Below are 22,235 nucleotides of genomic sequence, written 5' to 3' on the forward strand. Positions count from 1 at the left end.
GGCAGCTCACAACTGTCTGTAACTCTAAGATCTGACACTCTCACATAGACATGCATGCAGGCAAACAATCAATGCACATAAAATAAAGGTAAATAAGCTTAAAAACAAAACAAGGGCTGGAGAAATGGCTCAGTGGTTCTGAGCCTGATCTTCCTGAGGTCCTGAGTTCAATACCCAGCAACCACATGGTGGCTCACAACCATCTATAATGTTATCTAATGCCCTCTTCTGCAGATAAAGCACTCATATACAATAAATATAATAAATAAATCTTTAAAAAACAAAACACAAGGAAGAAACATTGTGTAATGCACAGCATGTACACCATATCACGCCATGGCCATCTCTGAGGTTACTGAGTCTCATGTGCACATCACATCATAAAACTGAACTCTTATTTCACAGAAGAGATAAACACCAAATTAAAATGAATGAAATATCTGAAGCCACAACTTTCCTGGAGGAGACCATAGGGAGGAAGCTGCCTGACATTGGCCTTGACAGTGATCTTTTGGATACCTTACAAAAACCCTCAAAAAAAAGTGTTAAACAAAGGAAACAATCAACAAAATTAAAAGGAAAAAAATCAGTGTATGGATAGGGGAAAGTAGATGCAATCAACTTCTCTGATAAGGGGTTAATATCCAAATGTATTAGGTCTTATAGCAAAATAGCAGAAAAAAAGAGAGAGACAGAGAGGGAGAGAGAGGGAGAGCGCACCATAAAGAGCTAAAGAGATGACTCACTAATTAAGAGCACTGGCCACTCTTCCTGAAAACCCAGGTTTGATTCCTAGTACACACATGGTAGCTGGAAACTCTGTAACTCTAGGCACTGAAGGCAGAACACCCATACACATAAAATAAATTAGAAGGAGGAGGAGGAGGAGGAGGAAGAGGAGGAGGAGGAGGAGGAGGAGGAGAAGAAGAAGAAGAAGAAGAAGAAGAACTAAGAATCTGACTAGATATTGCCTCCAAAGATAGTCATCAAAATGACCAACAACACGTATCTGAAAAGCGCCCACATCACTTATCATCAGGAAAGAGCAAACTAAAAGCAGTAGGAGATATTGCTGCACACCCTGGGATGGCTAGTATCAAATTAGGGGAAGTCAAAATAGGGGAAAGAAAAAAAGTTTTAATTGCATGTAAGAACCAAAAAGAGAAAGTTTCTATGTGAGGGCTAGTGTGTTTGAACTGAAGGTATCCAGGAGAAAAGAAAGTGGTGTTCATAACACCCTTTGGTTGTGAGCATACTGACAACAAAAGCTGGGGTGTGGGGGTGCAGCAGTGGCGGGGGGGGGGGGGGGCAGGGGGGAATGTGGAATCCTAGCTACTTAGATTAGAGGTGTGGGGAACACTGAAATTTCAAGGCCTACCTGAACAAGCAAGTTCCAGGCCACACAAGAAAAGCAACTGCCTATGAGGATGTGGTAAAGAGGAAATCCCTCCTGTACTGTGACTAAATATACAGATTGGTACAGCCTTATAAAAGACAACATGAAGCTTCCCAACAAAAACTGGATATCGAACTTTCATTCAGCCTGGCCATCCATCTTTTGGGTGAACTCTGAACTCCAAGAAAGTGAGATCACCACCTGCTAAAGATATGAGCATCCCACGTTTATTGCAACAATGTTCACAAACGGCAAGATTTGGAAACAGTCTAAGAGTCCATTAATGGGCAAATGGGGAATCACAATGACGTCATCTGAGAACCCCTTGCTATAGTAAAGCCCAAAATTAACCTGTAAGGCCCACTTGCCCAGGAACCAGGTAACTTCTTGGAATGCTGGGAATTGTAGTTCTTGGGAAATAACAAAGCCTCATGGGAAAGTCCTGTGGCATAGATGTTGTCCTTATAAACCTCTGCAACATGTGGCACATGGCCAGTCTCAGATGGAAAATTCTGGGAATGGTTCTGACCAAAGTCCATCTCTTGGTCGATATTTAATATTTATTAGAGCTTTCTTCAAATTTGGTCCCAAATGATGGAATTGGTTTTTCTGGCAAATCTCAGTGGCCACATGCCTGTAATCCCAGAGGCATGTGGAACTCTGTGAGTTGAAGGCCAGCATGGTCTACAGTTCAGGACAGCCAAGGCTACACAGAGAAACTCTGTCTCAAAAAAGCACACTTCCTCCCCCAAAGAAAACCATTACAACTCATTAAAATCCTGTTACAGGGGCTGGAGAGATGGCTCAGATGTTAAGAGCACTGTCTGCTCTCCAGAGGACCTGAGTTCAATTCCCAGCAACCACATGGTGGCCCGCAACCATCTATAATGAGATCTGGTGCCCTCTTCTGGTGTGCAGGCAGAACACTGTATACATAATAAATAAATCTTCTTTAAAAAATCACTACGTTAAAAAAAAAACCTGTTATAGGTAAAAATAAGAGTAGAATCTCAAGTAATTCTAATTTATTAAAAAAAAATCCTCAGAAACGAGGCACAGCTTCAGCTTAGTCTAATGACCAATGGCTGCCCCTAGATCACCTCCAAGTAGTTGAGAACCCATGCGCTGTACACCAAGAGCTCAGCTACAAATGTAGCCCTCCAGGAGCAGGGGCCACAGGCTGTGTCTCAGAGGTAGCCTGTGGCTGGAGTGGTTAGCTAAGATACCCTCTTTCTTCTGCTGTCTGTTTCCTTTAACCTGATACAGTTATTCCAGCACACACAAGTCTCCAGCATTGGCTTCAGGAAGAATGCATCCTTAACAAATCCTATCTGAACTGCATTTGGACTAAATCAATTTTAACACAAATATGTAAGTAGCCATGATTCTTGCAGGGAAAAAATATTTTATGCAGAAAAATCACAATATTGCAGAAGCCAACCTAGTCTGGTTGCTAGCTCTGATAGTATTTTCCTGGGGGTTGGGAAGTTTTCTGTAGAATGGCAGGATATTTTTTATACCTATTTCTTCCACAGTCACTCCCACCCCCATCCCACTCCCACCCCCCCACCCCCCCACCCCCCCTACCCCCCATCTCCCTCACCCTCAGCCTAGCTCTGATCTTAAACAATGTTAATTCCGAAAGGCACCTGGCCAGTTCTGGTCATTTAGATAACAGAAGCGGGTTGGATTCCCAGCCTCCCCCCCCCCCCCCCCCCCCCCCCCCCCCCCCCCCCCCCGTCTCTGCAGAGCACTTGAGTCAACACAGAGCTTATCTTCCAGAGTCTGGGATTCAGGCTTCAGCCTGTCAGTCCTCTTCTGCACTTCCTTCCTGGTGGTTTAGGAGGGCGACATGTAGGTGAAAGCATACCAGATTGCCTCGGTTTGGTTTGGTGTGTCCTGTTGTCATTGTCCTGTCCACCTGTTGTCATTGTCCTGTCCACCGCACCCTACCCCCACCCCAGCCCTCGCCTTTCACTAGGTTCACGGAGTTCAGCCCCGGAGATGTTCAATTGGAGTGCCCTGTTCCTAGAGCGGCCATTGGGAGACACAGATTTAGCCTTTAAATCTGGACATATTATCTTGGCCCAAGTGAAATATGACAGGCACGTAAGGTCACCCGACCTTGGTAAATGGCATATATCTTGGCCTTGAGATCTTCTTGGAACGCTTGGAAAAACTACAGCCATCCAGCTTGTCAATGGTGAGGATCACATCCAGCTAAGTTAGGGCATGGCCTGGTGTACAGTCTCCTGCAGGCGACTCTAAGATGCGGCAGCTTGGATCTTTCCACAGCTAACTCACCACCAGCAGCAGCAGCAGTCTGCCCCAACTCTGTGAGAAATCTAGTGGGCAGAGTCTGCAAACAGTGTCTTCTGCTCTCCCTGACCCCAGACAGTGAGACGTGCAGTTAAATCTCCATCCAAGGGGTCATGGGATGATTAGGGATAAAGGGTTAGGAAAAGAACAAAAAGGGACGATCAGGAAAGTTCTCTGTGCTTGCCGTCTCATTTGGTCACAGCCTCCACCTCAGGAGAAGACCTATGTTCTAGAGAGCCTAGAAGAGTAAACATCTGCTGTCCTCACAGCCACAACAGCCAGGAACTGAAACGCGTGCCTCTCTCCCAGAACCCTGCCTCTGTCCAAGCTGCCTCACCCCATTGTAAGTTCAGATCTGAGTATAGTGACTCACACTCATAATCCAGATTGGCTGAAGCAAGAAGATTCTGAGTTCAAGGCCAGCCTGCACTACATAGTAAGATCCTGTCTCAAAAACTGAAACAGGGATGGCAGGATAAAATCTCTTGATCACCAGAACCAGAATAGAAACAGACAGCCAACTCTCTTGAAAGTCTTCCTCTGACCTCCACCCTCTACCTGAGTACCATGAAACACCTGTACCTGCACTCACAAACACACCATATACATTAATGATGATGATGATGATGATGATGATGATGATGATAAAGGACTAGGGAGATAGCTCGGTTTGGGTTTTTTTAAATTTTGATTTTTGGGTGGGTGGGTGGGATTTGTTTTGTTTTGTTTTGTTTCAAGACAAAGTTTCTCTGTGTAACCACTTGCTCTATAGTCCAGGCTGGCCTCAAACTCACAGAGATCTGGTTGTCTCTGCCTCCTCGGTGCTGGGATTAAAGTATATGCTGCCGCCACCACCTGGTGATAGTGCAGTTTGGTAAAATGCTCACCTTGCAAGCAGGAGGACCTATGTCTTATCCCCAGAACTCACTGGGGAGGCAGAAATGGGCTGATCCCTGAGGCTCGCTGACCATTAAGGCTTGCCCAATTATCAAGCTATAGGCCAGTGGAAGACCTTTCCTCAAAAACAGGATGAATGGAGCCCACAATTGGGGTAGGGGAATCTTTATGAAGATTCATGAGGACCTGGGGATTCCATCGGATCAGTGGGAGATAGTGGCGATCCGAGGGGCTGTCCTAACTCTCCGTAACTATAAAGCCATGTCGTGCTTACAGCAACCCAGTAAGACAAATCTGCAGGGGCAGCCTCGAAGATAACACCCGAAGATTCCTGCCTCCTAGATTGGATGCCCTGTGCACCTGACCCTGGAACATGAGCTGGACCATGCTCACTTCTAACGACTATGATACAGCCCAAGTGATGGAGTATCACTTCCATGGTTAGCTGACAAAAGAACGGTGGTTTCCGTTGGGCTCCACACGCCCCAGCCCTTGCATACTCACTCTAAAAGGACTCACTGTCCTACTGGAGTTACTCCAGGTATAGACTCACATGGCAGAGAGCTGAGAGGGGGAACTGAGGCCTTCAGCCAAATCAATGAAGGTTAATTCTGCCGGTAACCGTGTGGGTGGGCCTGGACCCTCTCCTCCCTCCTTGACCCTCTGGTAAATAGACTTCAGCTCCAGGAGTCTAGCACACGTCAAGGCTCCTGGCCCGCAGAGACTCAGATTATGACTAGGTAAACGGCTAAGCTCTAAACAACCACCACCAGCCCATTGTCGTCCTCTCCATCAAGAAGGTGAGGAAACGGAGGGTTGGGTTTGGAAACTTCCACGTTTACACCACTTTTAAGGAGCAGAGTGGAGGTTTAAGCCCTGAGTTCCAGAATGTGTGTTTCTGTGTGATTCAAGTTATTTATGTTTCAGTCAGTAGGTGTAAACACACTTGCATTTTATATATTTTGTGAAACATTACACTTCCGACGCTAAAGAAACGGAGGGTCTGAACCAAACAGCAAATGAGTTGAGGTATCTTCCTGCCAAAGCTAGTGTACCTCCCACTATCTGAGCATCCTGACCACGGCTGACACCACTAATGAGTTATTTTCCAGCAAAGTACAAATTAACTGTGAGGGAAGGGGGTCCTAAGAAAGCCATATCAACACTGTATTGAATGAAGTGAAGACATCATGCAAACTCTGGTCTGGTATCAGCCATATAAAAGGTACTAAAAAGAAAATGTTTATTGATTCATTTGTTGGGTTGCATTGCTCACAGAACATTCACTGACGAAGCACTGACTGTATTTTTAGAAGGCAAAAAGGAGTTATGCTCTTTAGAAATAGAGGTCTGCCGGGTAGGGTGACGGTACATGTCTGTAATGCCACCACGTGGGAGGCAGAAGCGTGCAGTTCTCTGTGAGTTTGAGGCCAGACTGATCTGTACATTAAGTTGGCTACACATCTAGCCAGCCAAAGCTATAGTGAGAACCTCTCTCAAAAAGCATAATAATAATAATAATAATAATAATAATAATAATAATAATAATAATAATAATAATTAGACATGTAAGACAGAGTGCTCACCTAGCATGCATGTGGTTATGGGTTGGGTACCTAGCAGCAGGCACAAATGAGTGTTAGCCTGTCCCACTCACACACTAGCTGCCTTTACCTAGAGCTGATTTTAGATTTTAGCAACTCTAGGAGAAACATGCTTTTCATTAGCTCTCAGCTGCCCCACTACACCAGGAGGTCAGCTTTAGTGGAGTGATTGACAAGAGTTCTGGGGTCAGAATGATTCCTTGACTGGGTAACACAGGTCCACAACAAGCTCTCTGTGTCTCAACTTCTGCAAAATAAGAATGAAGCCCGTGCTCAACTCAGAAGACTGTGAGAATCAAGGGAAGCGATCCCAGGCAAGCACAGAGCAGAGGAGGGTACCAGCCCTGGCTGTCACTGCCCAGCACCATCCCTCTGGCCTCTGGACTTTCCAGCCGAAGGTAAACAAATGAGGAAGCCACCTTTCCTGCTGACTTTAGGAAAGGCCAATGGGAGTTCATCTACAACTTGCTTTGAGGGGAAAGGTTGGGGTACCAGCCTAGCGGCTGAGTTCTCTGATTTAAAAAACAAAACCAAATGGAAAAACTGAAGGTGATTTCTTTTGAAATTAGGTAACAAGATAATTCCAACTGTTGAGACAACGTGTAAATAGAAAATTGTCCAGATTAGATACACACGTCCTTTCTTATCAAGTTCTGAGATCCTTTGCTCACTGTCACATCACCAGGGCTCCAGAAGGCCTGATCCCTCTTTTCCTGTAAGCCCAGACCCACTCAAGGAGCTACTGTGTGCACAATCTGTCCCCACTGACATCCCCACTGCCTCTTCAAGTCCTTTACTGCTTTTAAGCAGTTCCATCACACCTCACCCAATAGCTTCTCTGTCCCACAAACACATCCCCCTTCTAGGCTCTCTTCTTCAAAACGTCCTGCCTTGATGTCTGTGATGACACATATTTGGGAATGGTGAGCAGGGAAAATAGGAATTGCTAGTCTGCTTTCCAGTTTAAAACGCACACATTGCACCATGACTAGCACATACTAGGTACTAAATATTTGCCAAATAGAATTCTCCTTGACTGAATTCTCCAGGGTTAAGTAGAGACCAACCGTGCATAGGAAAAACTGCTCCTCTTTCTAATTCTGCAGGGAAAATGGAGAAAAGAAAGAAAAAAGATACATCATCTGCATGAAGCCTTGTCTCCTGTCTATTTCGTACAATGGAAAAACTGCAGGGAGGCAGAGGCAGGCAGATTTCTGTGAGTTCGAGGCCAGCCTGGTCTACAAATCAAGTCCACGACAGCCAAGGCTACACAGAGAAACCCTGTCTTGAAAAATGAAACAACAAAACAAACAAACAAACAAAGGAAAGAACGAAAAGAAAAGAAATAGACTGGAGGAAATAATGGGTTGCCACTCACACAGCTATGAAAGGACAGTGCTCAGCCAGGAGCCACATTTCCTGGGCTATTGGGGAGCTAGTCACATGGAATACCAACAGCCCTTACTTTTTAGTGGTGTAACTGGAACATGAGAGCCTGGAATTCAGGACCAAGAGTTGCTTTCTGAACCCTGAGAAGATTCCTCCACAGATCTGACTGGAGCTGCCTCTGGTTTGGATTCTCTGCTTAGCAGGTGTGGGAGCTTAGCGGTCCAAGGGCCTTAGACCTTCTTTTTTCCTCCACCTCAGTGCTCAGGGCAGCTCTTTACTCTCACCATCCTCCAGGCTCCAGCAAGCTGGCTGGCTGTGCTGCAGGTCTCAGCTCCCGGGCGCCTTGATGAGGCGTGTTTAATCTTCCACCCGGATTATTTAACCTCCGCATCCTTGTTAACAAACAGCCATTATTAACGAGATGGGAGACCACATGGGGTTGGGCAGCTACAGACAATGCAAACTCCCTTGGCTTTTCTGCAAGGAAATTGATAATCCTCAGCGACTTAGCCGCCCTAACTCCTCTGCACAGAAGCCTGAGCTGAACACACGTATTCTAGACCCTTCCCAAGGACCCCAGAAGTTGGAGGATGCACCCTCAGCAAGATGGAGTAGCCACCCTCCCTTCTCTGCATCCTTGCTCCTTGCTCTCCCAAGGGGTTCCCACAGTGCGTTATAAATTTTACCTTTCCAGTGTGCAGGAGAGTCGAGAGGAGGCTGCGTCCCAGCTCTCGGCCTGCGCGTCCCCGAGGACACCAATTAAAGGCACTAATTGGACAGCAATACATCAAAGTCGCTCCCAGGAGTGGGGTCCTCAGAGCGCCAGGAATCCGTTAGTTGGGCTTTTGTTTCAAATAGAAAAATACAGGAAAAGGAAAAACTGAAAAAATAAAAAAATAACCCCCCTCGAGGACAGACAGGGCTAGAGTGCAGCTCAGACTCCTGTGTTTGCCGGGATCCACTTGCTTCTCCTGTCCTCCTCCAGGCTCTGAGCATGGAATGGTCAGGTCTTCCCTGCTCTTGCGTTCTGAGGCCGCCCCACTAACTTCCCCCCAAGAGCGCCGCCTAGAAGGCCCTCTTTCCCGGGACTGGCTTCTTAGCTGGCGGAGACAAGGCGCGCAAACAGTTAGATCCCAGAGAAATCGACCCATCTCCCTGCCAGCTCCACGCGGGTCTTTCCTAAACAAGCCAGGGGTGGGGGTGAGGGCGGGGGGTGTAGACACTCTGGGAAAGCACCTGTCACCTCGAAGTTGTAACAATCGCCCTAACTCCATGGGTCCTGGCAGAGGACTTCCTGACAAAGGAGGGGTGATGAAAGGAGCCTGGCCTTGTGGGAAGAGGCTATTTCAAGATTTAGATTCAGGACGGAAAACTTCAGGGTGGGGAGATCGGGCTCTGCTCTCCGGTGGGAAGGCGGCAGCCAGGTGTGGTGTGCAGCGGGGAGCAAAAGCGAGGGGCGTTAAGGAACCTAGAGCCCTTCTGCTTCTGCGGCCTTCAGGATGAGGAGGCTGAATTTGCAGAGTCCAAACACCACCAGCACCCTCCCACTCTGCACGCCCTGGGCGGTTTCCGCATCTCCACCTCAAAAAGGGCAGAGGTCTTGCGGCCACCTGACTGTGGTGGCCTAAGGAAGACTCAAGTTTCCGCATAAGGAGAACTGAGACTCAGGCACAAACTGGGACCCTTGAGGTGTGTGTGTGTGTGTGTGTGTGTGTGTGTGTGTGTGTGTGTGTGTGTGTGTGTGTGTGTTCCTTAAGATGCCGGTCCCGAAAAACTGCAGGCTGCCTCCTGCACTAGCAACGAAGAACCTAAAGCAAGCAGGGGTTAGATTGCCGGGTTCGCTTCGGCGACAGCGACAGCGCACGCGCCCTGGATAGATTCTCGGCCTCACCTGGGCCCAGGAGAGGTCAGAATCCGCCCCTCTTCCTGAGCGGCTGTGCCCGCCGCTCCCTTCCCTTTCAGCTGCCAGATTGGAATGGCTGCGTTTGATTCCATTTGTTACCAAGCCTGGCATTTGTTTTCCATTTTATAAACGTTTCCCTTTAAGTAATTGTCCCTGTTAACGGCGTCTACCTTTCAGCAGCCCTCACTGCGCTATAAATAATCTGGATGAAGATGTAAGGATATGACTTTCACAAGATTGGACAATTGATTCAATCTGTGACCCGCGATCGCGAATAATATTGGAAGGCTATTTAAACAGATGAAGGCCTAAATTGTCTTGCTTGTATCTGAATTAATTTCTCATTCATCATCATTATGAAGTGATTGGTCTATTCAGGCTCTTCAGCCTGCTGGAACCGAGCAAGATTTAAATGAGATTGTAACACAATTTAAATGCTTGCCGACTTTAACGAGGCCAATTGAGCAGCTGCAATAAATACAAATATTTTTCTAAACAGCCTTGTTTTAAATAATTACTTAATGCTTTCATGTTATTTTTAAGTGGCAATCTTTCTCCCTCCTGCTCAGAATATCACATACTTCTTTGCTGAGAAGGCAATTTTAGAGACGACTTTGTGTTTCTGTTTGTTTTGTAGATAGTATGATGGGGTTTATAGTTAGGATTTGATGTTTTTTCCTAGGGTCAACATTTCCGGGGTCCCATACATTGATTGGGCAAATGGTGAACTCGGCCTTAGTGTTTTCCCTGTGGCGCTCTGATGTGCTTGCCCATGCAGAACCTGGGAGGAGGGAAGTGGGGAAAGAATCTTACTATTACATCAGTTCGCTTACTCAGACCTGTTTTAGCTGGGGACTGAAAACGAATCTGTGCGACTGCTCTTACAAATGACACCCTGAAGAGTGGGATTGTTTCTGATTTGTCCTGATGACGGTCATCATCTTGAACAAGACAGAATTCCGGTGTTTCCCAAAGGTGTTCCTAAGGAAGTTCAGTCTCCCAGCAGCTTGGCTTTAGGGCAGGTCCTAGAAAGTGAGTGGAGACAAGGGGAGGGTTTCTTTGTTGGGAGTGGGGCCCGTGGAAAGAAGATGCTGCTGCAGCTAATGGCTGGGAGTGGAGATTATCAGAAGACGCCCCCCTCCCCTCCTTTTGCTACAGTCTTTTTTCCCCATCCCTCACTCTGCAGGGAGAGGATGCTTAATACAAAAAGCTTGTCCCACTTGGAGCGTGCCCTCCGTCTGGGCATCGTCACAACTGTCCACTGTGACACCCATGCTCTCGGGAGGACATATGGCAGCGGGTGTCTCCTCGTTTTGGAGAATAATAGGAGCAACGGAGCAGGAGAGGCCTGGAGAACAAAGGGATCTTTTCAACTTTCCTGAAAAGCATTTTGGGTTGGAGGAGACATACTGTGGGTGACCCAAGGCTCCCCATTTTCGGGTGACTGTCTAGGGCTGTGTCCTGTGGGTGATGGGATGCAAGATGGGTATCCCTTCTTCCTGCTGCCTGGAGTGTGCGGGGGACTCCATGTCAGGTGATTTCTGACAGGTTTGGAGCCTAGGAAGGTGGGTCTGTTATGGTGACTAGAAAAACCATCAGTGGGATAGACCATGCGACCAAACTGCAAAGCTCCTCCCACACCCCCCCCCCCACAAAAATAGTGGTAAGGGTGGAAGAACTAAGTGATTTGGTATGTAACTGGGTAATTTAATGCCAGAGTTAGGGGACTGCTGGCCGGAATCATTTCATCTTCGAGGCTCTGCCGAGCTCATCCGCTTTATCCTGTTGTTTAAGATGAGCATTATCCCAAACATATGCAATGCAATCAGTTTGGTCACACTTACAAGAACACGCTTTAATAAGGCAATCAATCACACGCTAACAAGCCAGCGATGGCCCGGGGCCTTGCGCACACTTGGGCTGCAGGGCGGTTAGTCTTGCAGATCTAGGCAAAGCCCCAAGCTGAGCACCGGACCTTGTTTCCAGCCCTGCGGTCCTGCCAGGACTCAAAAGCTGCAGGAGGAAATGAGGTGGAAGTGAAATGTTAAACTTTGTTGGAGTCAGAGCACCCGAAGCCCAGTGGGATGGGGGTGGGGTGGGGTGGGGTGGGGGTGGGGTAGGGGTGGGGGTGGGGTGGGGGTGGAGTAGGGGTGGGATGGGGATGGGGGTGGGATGGGGATGGGTGTGGGGTAGGGGTGGGATGAGATGGGGGTGGGGGTAGGGTATGGGTGGGAATCAAGCATCTGAAGCTTCAGGATGCACCCTGGCCACTGCGCACAGCTCAGAGCCTGGGGGGGGGGGGGAGGAGTGGGACCTCATCAGGGTTCAGCTAAGACAAGATAATCAGAAGTTTAAAAAAGAAAACACTCCCACATTAGGCCTCTTGCTGGCCTGCCCTACTCCTTCTGCAGGCTGAAATGTTAGCTAGAGATGGACAGCATGGACAGCGTCTTCACAGTCAACTCCGCTCTCCCAACCAAAGTGGGGCATGGCAAGCCAGATGGCATGGCCTGGTGCAGGCAAGCTAAGCTCTCCGGGTGGGGCGGGGCGATGGGGGCATAGAGTGAGAAGTGGTGCCTACCGCCAAACCGCAAACCTTGGCAAAAGGGAAATTTCATTATGAAGTAATGAGTAATTCCTCCTGGCAAGATGTATTGTTATATCTTCCACTTCAATTTGGAGGAAGAGAGGCTCAATTACCCAGAAAATACAGTCAATTAAAGGCTGCTGATTGGACACGAGGCCGGATCATCGATCTTGTACTTTCCAATATCGCTGCAGACACCTCATTTTCCCTCCCTATTAACTGAAAATACGCCTGGCATTAAGGCAACCCGCAGCCCATTTACCTGTCGCAAGCAATCTCTGCCCGATGCGGAGCAACTGCAAAATTTGCTGGGATTTGGCACTGGGGAGCCTCTGGCTTTGGAGTGAACTTTGAGGGCCTGGGGGTGGGGTAGGGTAAGGGGTATAGTTGCTGGGTGAGGTAGAAGGCCCCACACAGGGACCACTGCATAAGAAGGCGAAGGGCAGAGGGCATTTGTGGAGTCTCCACCTGCCCAGCAGAGACCCCTTCCTGCTATGCAATCCAAGGTTTCCTAGGCTCCCAGAAAGTTCTTGAGCCAGGATTCCAAAATGAGCCACTCTTGAGTAGGTGGAGGAACTGCTAAGTGCCGCCTGAGGTCCTAGAATTCCATTCTCCAGGAAGGATTTCTAGCATGTGGATGGGTCACACTAAGATCACCCCAACCCTCACCCAGCTACTTTCTCCTTTGCTTGGATGGAGGCCCAACTCCACCAGGAAGCACTGCTCTCTGCAGTGGTCCAGCACCTGTCACTGCCCACTTAGCTCCAGGGGTTGAGCTGGAGGAAGGTCTTAAGGAGACCGCATCCCTGGAGAGAGCCCTACTGGAGCAACGGAAGAATCCATCCATTAGAAGTGTGAGCCCTAGGCTGACTCAACGCTTTAGGGGGCCAATCTACTCATTGTAAGTCACAGATATTCTAAGAACTAAGCAAACATACACCCAGGGCAGCTGGAAGACAGCCTTTCATCTTCTTGAGATGTCTGTTTGGATCCTGCCAGTGCCAACAGGGACTTAGGAGACCCCTCCCTTTTTTTGGAGTCTATCTCCTTTATTCTTTCCCTATAATATGCCCCATTGTAGGTAGATTAGTGATTCAAGAATGTGCTCCCTGGTGCAAAAAAAAAAAAATGTTTAAATGCTAAAGTAAGAATTGTGTTCAGCTTTTATTGCAAGATGGTTAACAAATCATAACAGCAAATTCTTTGGACTGCAAAGAAAAACCCCAAACCAAACCAAATTCTTCTTCCCTACAGGTAGAACCACTCCCTCCCAGTGGGGTGATGCTAGCTTGCACTGGTTGGTTTAAGTTGTCCTTTTCCTCAAACACTGGCTACAAGGATGAGTGCCGGAGTTCACGGGAGTGGCTCCCAAAAAAAAAACCCTGGTGAGGCTAGAGGCAGGGTTCTCCAGAGGTGCTGAAGGTTTCTACTGGCAGCTGAAAGCCAAGGCAATTTGGGGAGACAATGGGAGAAGGATGTAAGAAGCCCCCCCCCCTCCCGTTCCCTAAGCTCTTCCCAGGGCGCCTTGTTATCACAGCTCAGCTCAGGGCTTGGTGGGCCAGCCCAGTGGTGGTAATTATTATACATACATTCAAACATTCAAAAGCTCTCCTCACACATCACTTGCTAATCAGGGTGTGTGCTGGGTTAAGGGAGAAGAGGCTCGCCCCCGCAGAAGCTGCCTAGGGACCCTGGAGCCCCTGCGGCTTCCCTGCCAATGTCAAACTGAAAAGGAGAAGGTTGGAGCTCCACGTTGAGAGATGTCACAAAGCCAGGAATAGGCAAAGAGGTCACGGGGGGGGGGAGGGGGGGAGAGGGGCTTGTGGAGACTAAATCCAAATGATGCCATGTGGTTGAGGCTCTAGGAAGGTGAGACAGGCCCCAGGTTCCTTGTCACGGGGCAAGAGTCTCCCTGGCAGTAAATCATCTCTTCCCTAAATGGCTGCTATGTTGCCATCAACAAGCCCCCTGCCATGCTATGGAAAAGCTGGTGAAGATTAATCTCTACCTGCTCTGCATACACAGCATTTTGATCTAAGAGACAGCAATTTCCCTTCTCACTGCTTGCCCTTGACAGGAGAGTGGGGGGGGCCCAGGTGAAGGATATGAGGGGGGCGGTGGGAGGGGGTTGTTGTTGCTGAATTTTGTTTAGCTGTTGAACCAAGGCCTCCTCCACCTCTGACAAGGTTGTGGTATCGGTGGAGACTGACTACCCCAGAGGAAGCTCTCTTGACCTCTGCTTTCCCACCCTCTTTCTGCTCCCAAGCAGCAACAGCCACTGTCACTTCTGGGGCTCCTGGGTCCTCTAGGCCGAGTCCTTTGTGGTGTCGTCCGTCCCCCCATTCCTTTTCCCCTCTGCGACTGGGAAGAAGGGTAGCAGATGAGACGCTGGCGGAATCCCGAAGGCCCCACCCCACCCCACCGCGTCCTGCAGCCGGCAGGCAGCCCGAGGGCGACCCCTTATCTGGTGAGGGGCACCTCCTCTCTCTGGTCCAATGCCACGGAGGAGGCCTTGCTGAGCACAGAGGGGGCGAACGTGAGGAAGGAGTCCGAGCGGGAAGTGGAGGCACAAGTGAAGTCCGAGGCTGCGGCGGCGGCCCGCGGTGCCAGCCCATTGGCCGGACCGCTGTGGCAGGCAAGGCAGGAGCAGGGGCCGCCCGCCGAGGCACCCAGTCCGTGCGCTGGGCCGGGGTAGAGCGGTGGGTGGCGGAAGGCGCACAGCAGTTCGGGTCGCGGGTAGGGCTGCGAGAGCACGCGGAACGTGTCGAGCGGGCGCAGTGGGCCACTGAAGGGCGAGGCGGCAGCAGAGGCGGCGGACGCTGCGCCCAGGCCCACGGGCGAGTAGTAGGGCAGGGGCAGGTGCGACGGGAAGGGATAGGGCAGGCCGCCCGCGGCCGCCGCGTGGCTCATCATGTACGTGTAAAAGGCGGGGTCGGCCGGGTGAGGCCACGTCATGGCCAGCCGCTGACGCTTGTCTTTCATGCGTCGGTTCTGAAACCACACCTGGGAAGAGGAACAGGAGGAGGGGGGTGTTGATGACTGCGCAAGGCCCGGGGCCCAAGTCGGGGGTGGCGGCGTGTGGGGGCAGTACCCACAGAGCAGGGAAGAACTAAAACCAACTCACGCCGCACAAGGGCAGGCCACCCACCGCCATTCCAGATTGAAACCACTGGTCCTGCCCACCGGCCTCAGCTTCACAACCTGGAATGAGGATGCTAGTAGCAGGGCCTGCCTCCATTGGTCGGAGGGGGCAAAAGTTCTTTGGAACACTATTATTCTTAGTCACCTGCCCCTGTAGTCTATTCGCCTAGGGGGGAAATTGCCTCTTGGCGACAGTGGCTGCTTCATCATTCTCCACCGATACCACAGAATTGTCAGATGGCAATTCTGCGCGTACCAGATTGGAGAAGCCAGGCCCAGACTCCTCAGCTAGAAGTCAGGAGACAGGCCGTTGGCATTTCCTTCTAACCTGGGCACATGCCCGCCTCGAGCATCGTAGCCAAGCCTACCTTGATGGTAGTTTCAGGGAGGTTTAGGGCTGCTGCCAACTCGCATCTCCGTGGTCTTGAAACGTAGTTTTCCCTGTAGAACTCTTTCTCCAGCCGTGCAATCTGCTCCCGGGTAAAGGCGGTGCGATATCGGCGCATCTGATCACTGGCGCTGCAGGCCAGGGTGCCCTGTGAGCCGCTGTTGCCGCTGCCACTGTTACTCTTGGGAACCTCGCTGCCACTGTTAGGACTGCCGCCCAGTGCATCGGAGCCTGGCCCTGCACAGGAGCCCAGAGCACACAGGTGCACAACAGAGACACGACACAAACAATGCTGACTTCAAGCTGGGGGAGGGGCGTTAGAAGGAGAACCCCTTAGCTACCTCAGTCACTGATTCTGTTGGGGGGAAAGTCTTGGATGATTGGAACAGAACGGATTTGGGGCTGTTTTAGAGTGACTGTTTGGCATGCAGGGTCTAAAGGCTCTCTGGACCTCCTTTCTCTCTCACCTGCCCCCTGGGTGCAGCAAAGGGCATATCCCCTGAGCTCTCTGCTCTTGTTGGCAGGGATGGCAAAGGATGTGTTGGAACACTACGAACTCTTGAGGTTAATACGTTGTAGATTGTTGAGCATGAGAGTGAGCTTCCTTGCTCTTGTGTGTATGCCAGAATGCCAGTATAGGTGTGGGAATGCGTTGGGTTGCATATACAGCAGGAGCGGCTTATTTGAGCACAGGTTGTGAGGGCATAGTAGAGGGTATAGTAGAGAGTCTGGGTTAAGCAGATAGTAGGAGGTGGAGGTGGGTACTCAAAAAGGTGGTGTGGGCTGCCAGGCCTAGAAGTAGGTGCAAGCAAGCTTTTCCCACCCATCCCCACGACACTGTGGAAGTGTGTGTGTGCTGTGGGAGTTTCTTTTTATCCTTAGGAGTGGATATTGTTGGTATAGAGGCTCCCTTCTGAGCTATCCACCCCCACTCCCATTAGCCCCTGGTGAGAAGGAGTTCTGTAGTTAAAGTACCAACCCTTAGACCCCACCCTAGAGAAGGGTGGGGCTCTAGCCCCCTGCAGTTGCTTTTCCTTTGGGTGGAGAAGTGAGTCTGAGGGAGAGGGGGGAGGGGGTGGGCCTAATCCCCGCCTTTTCAAATGCAACCGGAGACCAAAGGCAATTAGACCATTGGGACCATTTCCGACCTGGCGCCGCCAGCCCGGGAAGTGACAAGGTAATTTGGACCTCTGACCGACGTGCAAACTGGTCGGAGGGCTGCAGCACTCCGGAGACCAGAGTCCGCCGCGATTTTACGGTCCTTTATACACTCTTGGCTTCCGCGCCTCCATGTGCCTTGCACCCCTCCAGTCACAAAACTGCCCGGACTAGCGTTTGATCTTGCCCTACCCGAAGGAAGGGGTCTTCCAAGCTCAGCTGAATCGTTCCCACAAAACTCTGGGGGGGGGGGCTAGGGTGCATTTGGGATCTCTCAAGTCTAGGACTTGTGTCAACGCTGACATTCGTCCCAGCACAGCTGTCACTCTCTCACTCCCACCAATGCGATAACACAAGAGACCCCCACACACACACCAAGGGGCTGAAAGCAAAAGAGTTGTTCAGACGCCCCCACCCCAACGCCCAGCCATCCTGCCCCAAGGGAAAGGAGTATCTTCCACCTGGCCTGAGATGCAAGGAAGTGTGGGTGCAGTGGGCGGACCGGGGACCGGAGGGACAAGGTGGCTACCTTTGCTGTGCTGGTACTCGGCGTTCCCGGTGGCGCAGTCCGGGGTGCAGCTCACCTCGATTTCTTCATAGAAATCCGATTCGGTGTCTGAGCTACTGGGTTGCCCTTGGCCAGAGAGGCTGTCGGCGGAAGGGACTGGGGGTCCCGGGCTAAGCATGGCCGCTCCGGCAGACCGTGGCTCGCCGCCCAGCCCTGCAGCATTGCCTGCTAGTCCATCGACCGGCTCCTCTTCCTGGCCTCCCCCGCCACGCTCCCGAGCAGTCGGAGGGCCGGCTCGCGGGCTCAGGCAACCGTGGGGCACCATCTTCTCTGGCGGTTCAGGCAGCGGACTGCCCACGGATTCGGACAAATTAGAGACCCTCTTACCAACCAGAGTGCCAAGCTGACCCCCATCCAGAAACATAACCATGTCCTTTCGGCTCTCCATCCCCGGGCTCTCCGGAAGGGGGAGGGGGAAAACCCCCAAGTAAGCTCCTAACCCCAGGCTCCCAGGGATCTAGGCTATGAAAAGGAGCTAAAGAGACCAGGCGACTAGGCGGGCGCCGGATAGCCTGGGGACAGTGTCGATGGCCACCGCAGAGATGGCAGTGGGGAGCTAGGGTCACCTTGTGATGCGAGCGCTCCTCTGTGCCGCACCGCCTCTGGGAGGAAGCCCCATTGCCCTCTTCTTTCTAAGCTGTCATCCTCCTGCTGCAATCGTCATTACAGTACCGCTGGTGACGCCACTCGGCGAACGCAAGTGGATAAATAGAAACGTCTGCCACAGCGAAGATGAAAGGAGACCCGCAGCTAATGGCTCGGCAGTGATGCGCCAGGTGTGGGCCTCGCTCGAATGGGGAGGAGAGTGTGAAAACAGAGAGACACACACACTGAGAAAGGGAGACACCCAGGCAGAGAGAATGCAAATGGAATTCCGCAGACAGAAAAGGGATCGCTTAAGGAGCGCAGCGAGTTCCACAGGGGCAGCGGGACTTGGTAACTGAAAACGCTTTTGAAATTTCATTTTATTGCTGTTTTGACTTCTGTTTTCTTAACCTGGTGTCTAGATCAAATACTGATGAATGAATTAATAACTGCTCTTTGGAAGCTGCTTACAAACCCGGCTTCTTGGGGAATTAATACAACTCCTTCAAACTAGCTTCACTTTTTTTTTTTTTACAAGCTATTGAAAAACGTGCCCCTTCCCCCAAAGAGAGCTTGAGCTTTCGGTACCCTTTCCTCCTTCGTCTCCCCAATTTCACCTGTCTCTTTTCTAATAAGCAAACTTTATTTTTCTTCCCCAAGAGCCAAAAGATACTTTTCCACCTTTGAAAAACCGGTCTTGTATACTGATTCAGTCAGTGCTCCATGTTTTAAAAAGAAAAAAAAATCCCTCCCCACCCAGATAATTTGGCTTAAATTGAAAGTGTTCGACGAGTTGTTTCTGTTGTTGTTGCCGGTGTTGTTGTTGTTGTTGTTGTTAATTTTCTCTCCCCATCTAGATGGACTCACTTGAATTCGGGTTGGTCTTCATAGAAGAAAACACCTTTGATTTCTTCTGGTCTCTGGGCTATTTCAGGTATGTTGGGTAGGGAAAGGGTTTAAGGGTGGCCTTTCTTTTCCTGCCTGTGTTTTGGGTGTTTGTTCAGAGTCAACGAATTCTGCTACAAACGGTTTGTTCTAGTAAAAAGGTCCTGGCATTCAGGGTCCCTACCCTGGCAGCACTGAAGGACCCCAGGTAGAAGAAGGTGCTAGCCTTCACTGGAGGTTTTAGGGTAGTTATGGATACAGTGTGTGGCAAATGGCATCAGCAGAGTTTTTTGTACTTGCAGGGTCCTCTCCTGGGCTCTGCCCAGAAGAGGTTTCCTGTGTCCAAAGCTAGAGGTAGAAGAGACAGCTATTGAAATGTCCTGAAAACCCTGAAAACCCTGGCGATGGGGGGGGGGGGCTAGGATAATCCTTTGAGGAGGTGCTGTAAACTAGGGTCTGAGGCCATGAAATTCTGGGACTTGGTATTTTGGGGGGAGGAGGTTAGAGTCTCCTTGGGAGCGAGGCAAGTGGGTTGGGTTAAGGAACAGAGGTGAGCATCTTCTAGGCTCAGCTCCTCTCTCACTCTCTCTCTCCCCGTCCCCCAATTTCCACTAGTGAGTGGCCTGCCTGCCTGCCTAGCTGAAAAGAATTGCTCCTCCTCTGTGCACCTAGGGAAAGGCCCAGCTTCTAAGAAACTTTCTATGACTTCCTCTTTGTCATCTGTCTCTTATCTTTCCCCCATTTTCTCTCCACCCTTCCCTCAATCTTTCTAATTTGGGATCATGGAATTAATGCAGGAAGTGAAAACAAAATTGCTCTCTTCCTTACTCCGGCTTTCCTTTCTCTCCTGATGCAGCAAATGTTTGTTAATCTTGGCTGGGGGACAAGGGCAGATGGACATGAAGGGTGGTGTCCACGCAGGTATTTGCACCCCCTGTGAATCCTAAAGCCGCCGTCTGCTGAGCACTGCTAGCCCAGAAATCTAGAGAACCATTTCGGAGGGCAGGAGCAGTGATGGGCGGAATGGAGTGGTACTCCTAGGATCTTTTCCGGCCGTGAATTCTGGCTTGCCCTGCTTTTCTTACTGCAGCCAAGCGCCTGTGGGAGTACCTGGCTTGCCCTGTCTGCTATCCAGACTCTAGGGTCTTTCTCAGGACTCATTGCTGCTGCTGCTGCTGCATCAAAACCTTCCAGCGTTGGGCCTGGGAGACACCTACTCTCCCTGCCCACCCTCCAAGAACAAGCCACCACCTCATTGCCCTCCCCCTCAGAGGAAGGCTGGTCCTCAGAGCCACTCTGGCCTTCCCTGCCCCGCCCCTAGCTTTGCATTCAATGGGAACGTTCAATGTTTGATCCTCTTTTACTCCGCATTTTCCCTAGAGATGAAAGCAGGGCAGAATCGTGAGATCAAGGGGTGCCACTTAGTCTCCTTCCTGGGTCGGTCTGATGGAGCAGGGCTTCCCCTTACATCCTCTGGAGGGGGCTCAGATTCTCACAAGGCCACAGCCTCCTCTCAGCCCCAGATTCAAGCTTCAGGGAAATCCCTTCTCGACCCACCCCCACCCACCCCGATTGCTCTGCAGACTTCAGCCTATCTTTTAAAGCAGCCTCAGGTCTATTTAGTTTGTAGGTCCCTATGGAATCTCACCCACCCACCGCAATGCTTAAAGGAAAAAAAAAACCTAAACTAAATGTCGCTTCTAAAATCATCAGTTGGCCAACGTCAAATAAAGAGAGGTGGAATTTTCCCGACAGATGAAAAGAGAGTGGTGGAGAAAGACACAGTTTCGGGGTTTTGTTTTGTTTTGTCTTGCTTTGGGATGTTTTTTTTTTTGGTTTTGTTTTTCCCTGCATGGAAAAAATGTTTCTTAATCGTCAATGTCGTTGTATTATGAAGGATATTTACTGCACAGCGGAAGAAGGAAAATTCTAATAGCAGATGAAGCAGGGTAACCCTTCGAAAAACGAAGAAGGGGTGACAGCCGCCTAAGTGGAGCCCGGCTGTGCATCTCCCCCTGAAGCCCCGCCGACCTGACGTCCTTCTCCCGCTGGGGCGACCAGCTCGGGTGCCGCCAGCTCCTCGCGGATTGAAATCCTCTGAACTTCAAACGCTGCGGGCTTGGCTTCCGCCCCGGCTAGGAGGGGTAGAACTGTGGATAGGAATCCCGGAAGCCGACGGGAGATAAGTCGAGCTGGTCGTTTTCAATGGAACCTGAAGTCAGGCCACCAAACGAGTGGATCCACGTAAATCACTTCGCTTCGCATGAAAACCCGGCTTGAGAGAGAGACGGCAGGGACTGTGGGGGCTTCCTCGGTGACTCGAAGCCCACGGGGCGCAGTTGGCAGCGGCCCTGAGCCCTCCAGAGTGCGGTCTCTCTGCGGCAAGCTCGAGCCTGGGGAAAGGCAAAAGTCCTTGGACCTGGACTTAGCGCTGGCAGAAATTTGACCCAGGAAAGAAAAAAAAAAAAAAGTTCTTGTTTGGTCAAACGTAAGAACAAAGAGAGGATCTTTTAAATAGTAAGATACTGTCGTAGATACTGTACTCTGGTCCTCGCTGACCTTCCAGGTTGTGGTAGGGCTATTCCCTGGAAGTTTCTGTGACTCTGGGTCTTCGCAGCTAGGGGACTGGCCATCTATGAATCAGCCCCACTTCCTCCACCGCAACTGTCCAGGCCTCTTTTTGAGCCTGGAGTTACTGGGTGGTGCACCCCTTAGGGAAGCATCCCCCAGGAAAATAAGGTTCTTTGGAAGTCAAACTCCACGGGTCCCGGCTTCCTTGAGCCCGAAGATCAAAGCTTGACCAATTTCCCTACCCTTCATGCACACTGTCCTGGCAAGGGGGCGGGGTCTGCTGAGGGAGCTGGAGGCAGTGTAAGCTGCAGTGGGCAACGCGGGGTTTCCCTCTTCAGAAAGTTGAACTGGAGGCTTTGGAAGTCAGGTTAGGACAAGTGCAGTGCTCAGCTTCTGGGTGTCTAGACTCAAAGGGCACAGGTATCCGGGACAAGAAACTGGCTGCTTCCTGGTGTTCAATGCCTAGTGCTTCTCAGAACCCCAAAACACATCCCGTCCTGCCCATTCTCCCTCTGTTACCTGTCGATCTGGTCTACTTACTAAAAGCCAGAGCCTAGTGGCTTGCTGGCCCTGTTCTGCCTCTGCCTGACTGGAGGCCCATATTCCCCACTCACCCTGGGTACTACTGACAGGACTGACACCTGAGGCTCTTCCCAAGCAACTGCTGACTCCTTCCCTTAGGACAAGGCCTGGAGCAGCAGCCCCCTTCCTCCCCACTCCCATCCCCCACCCGTGAAGTTTGTTCCCTCCCGTCCAGGAGAGTTCTTCAACACCTGCACACACACACACACACACACACACACACACACACACACACACACGGCTAAGCTAGCTTCAGCCTTGC

General features: G+C 50.6%; 1 protein-coding gene across 1 annotated transcript; it reads right to left on the bottom strand.

Annotated features, from left to right (window-relative positions):
• Positions 1–14,524: 14,524 nt before the first annotated feature.
• Positions 14,525–17,843, bottom strand: EVX1 (even-skipped homeobox 1). The gene is made up of 3 exons (XM_084784707.1): positions 17,312–17,843; positions 15,605–15,861; positions 14,525–15,098 (listed from the first exon to the last, which is right to left on the bottom strand). The coding sequence occupies exons 1-3, from the start codon at positions 17,736–17,738 to the stop codon at positions 14,556–14,558; spliced, it is 1,227 nt and encodes a 408-aa protein (XP_084640833.1). The 5' UTR covers positions 17,739–17,843; the 3' UTR covers positions 14,525–14,555.
• Positions 17,844–22,235: the final 4,392 nt, after the last annotated feature.

This window comes from Acomys minous (assembly GCF_964271855.1).
Source record: "Acomys minous genome assembly, chromosome: 6".
Taxonomy (NCBI): Eukaryota; Metazoa; Chordata; class Mammalia; order Rodentia; family Muridae; genus Acomys; species Acomys minous.

What these genes read in the sequence shown, in the direction of transcription:
- EVX1 (XM_084784707.1), bottom strand. Translation starts at nt 17,738, where the DNA reads ATGGAGAGCCGAAAGGACATGGTTATGTTTCTGGATGGGGGTCAGCTT. An exon ending in CGAGTACCAGCACAGCAAAG is followed by an intron (nt 15,862 to 17,311) that starts GTAGCCACCTTG and finishes GCTCCTGTGCAG; the next exon opens with GGCCAGGCTCCGATGCACTG. An exon ending in TCCCTGAAACTACCATCAAG is followed by an intron (nt 15,099 to 15,604) that starts GTAGGCTTGGCT and finishes TCCTCTTCCCAG; the next exon opens with GTGTGGTTTCAGAACCGACG.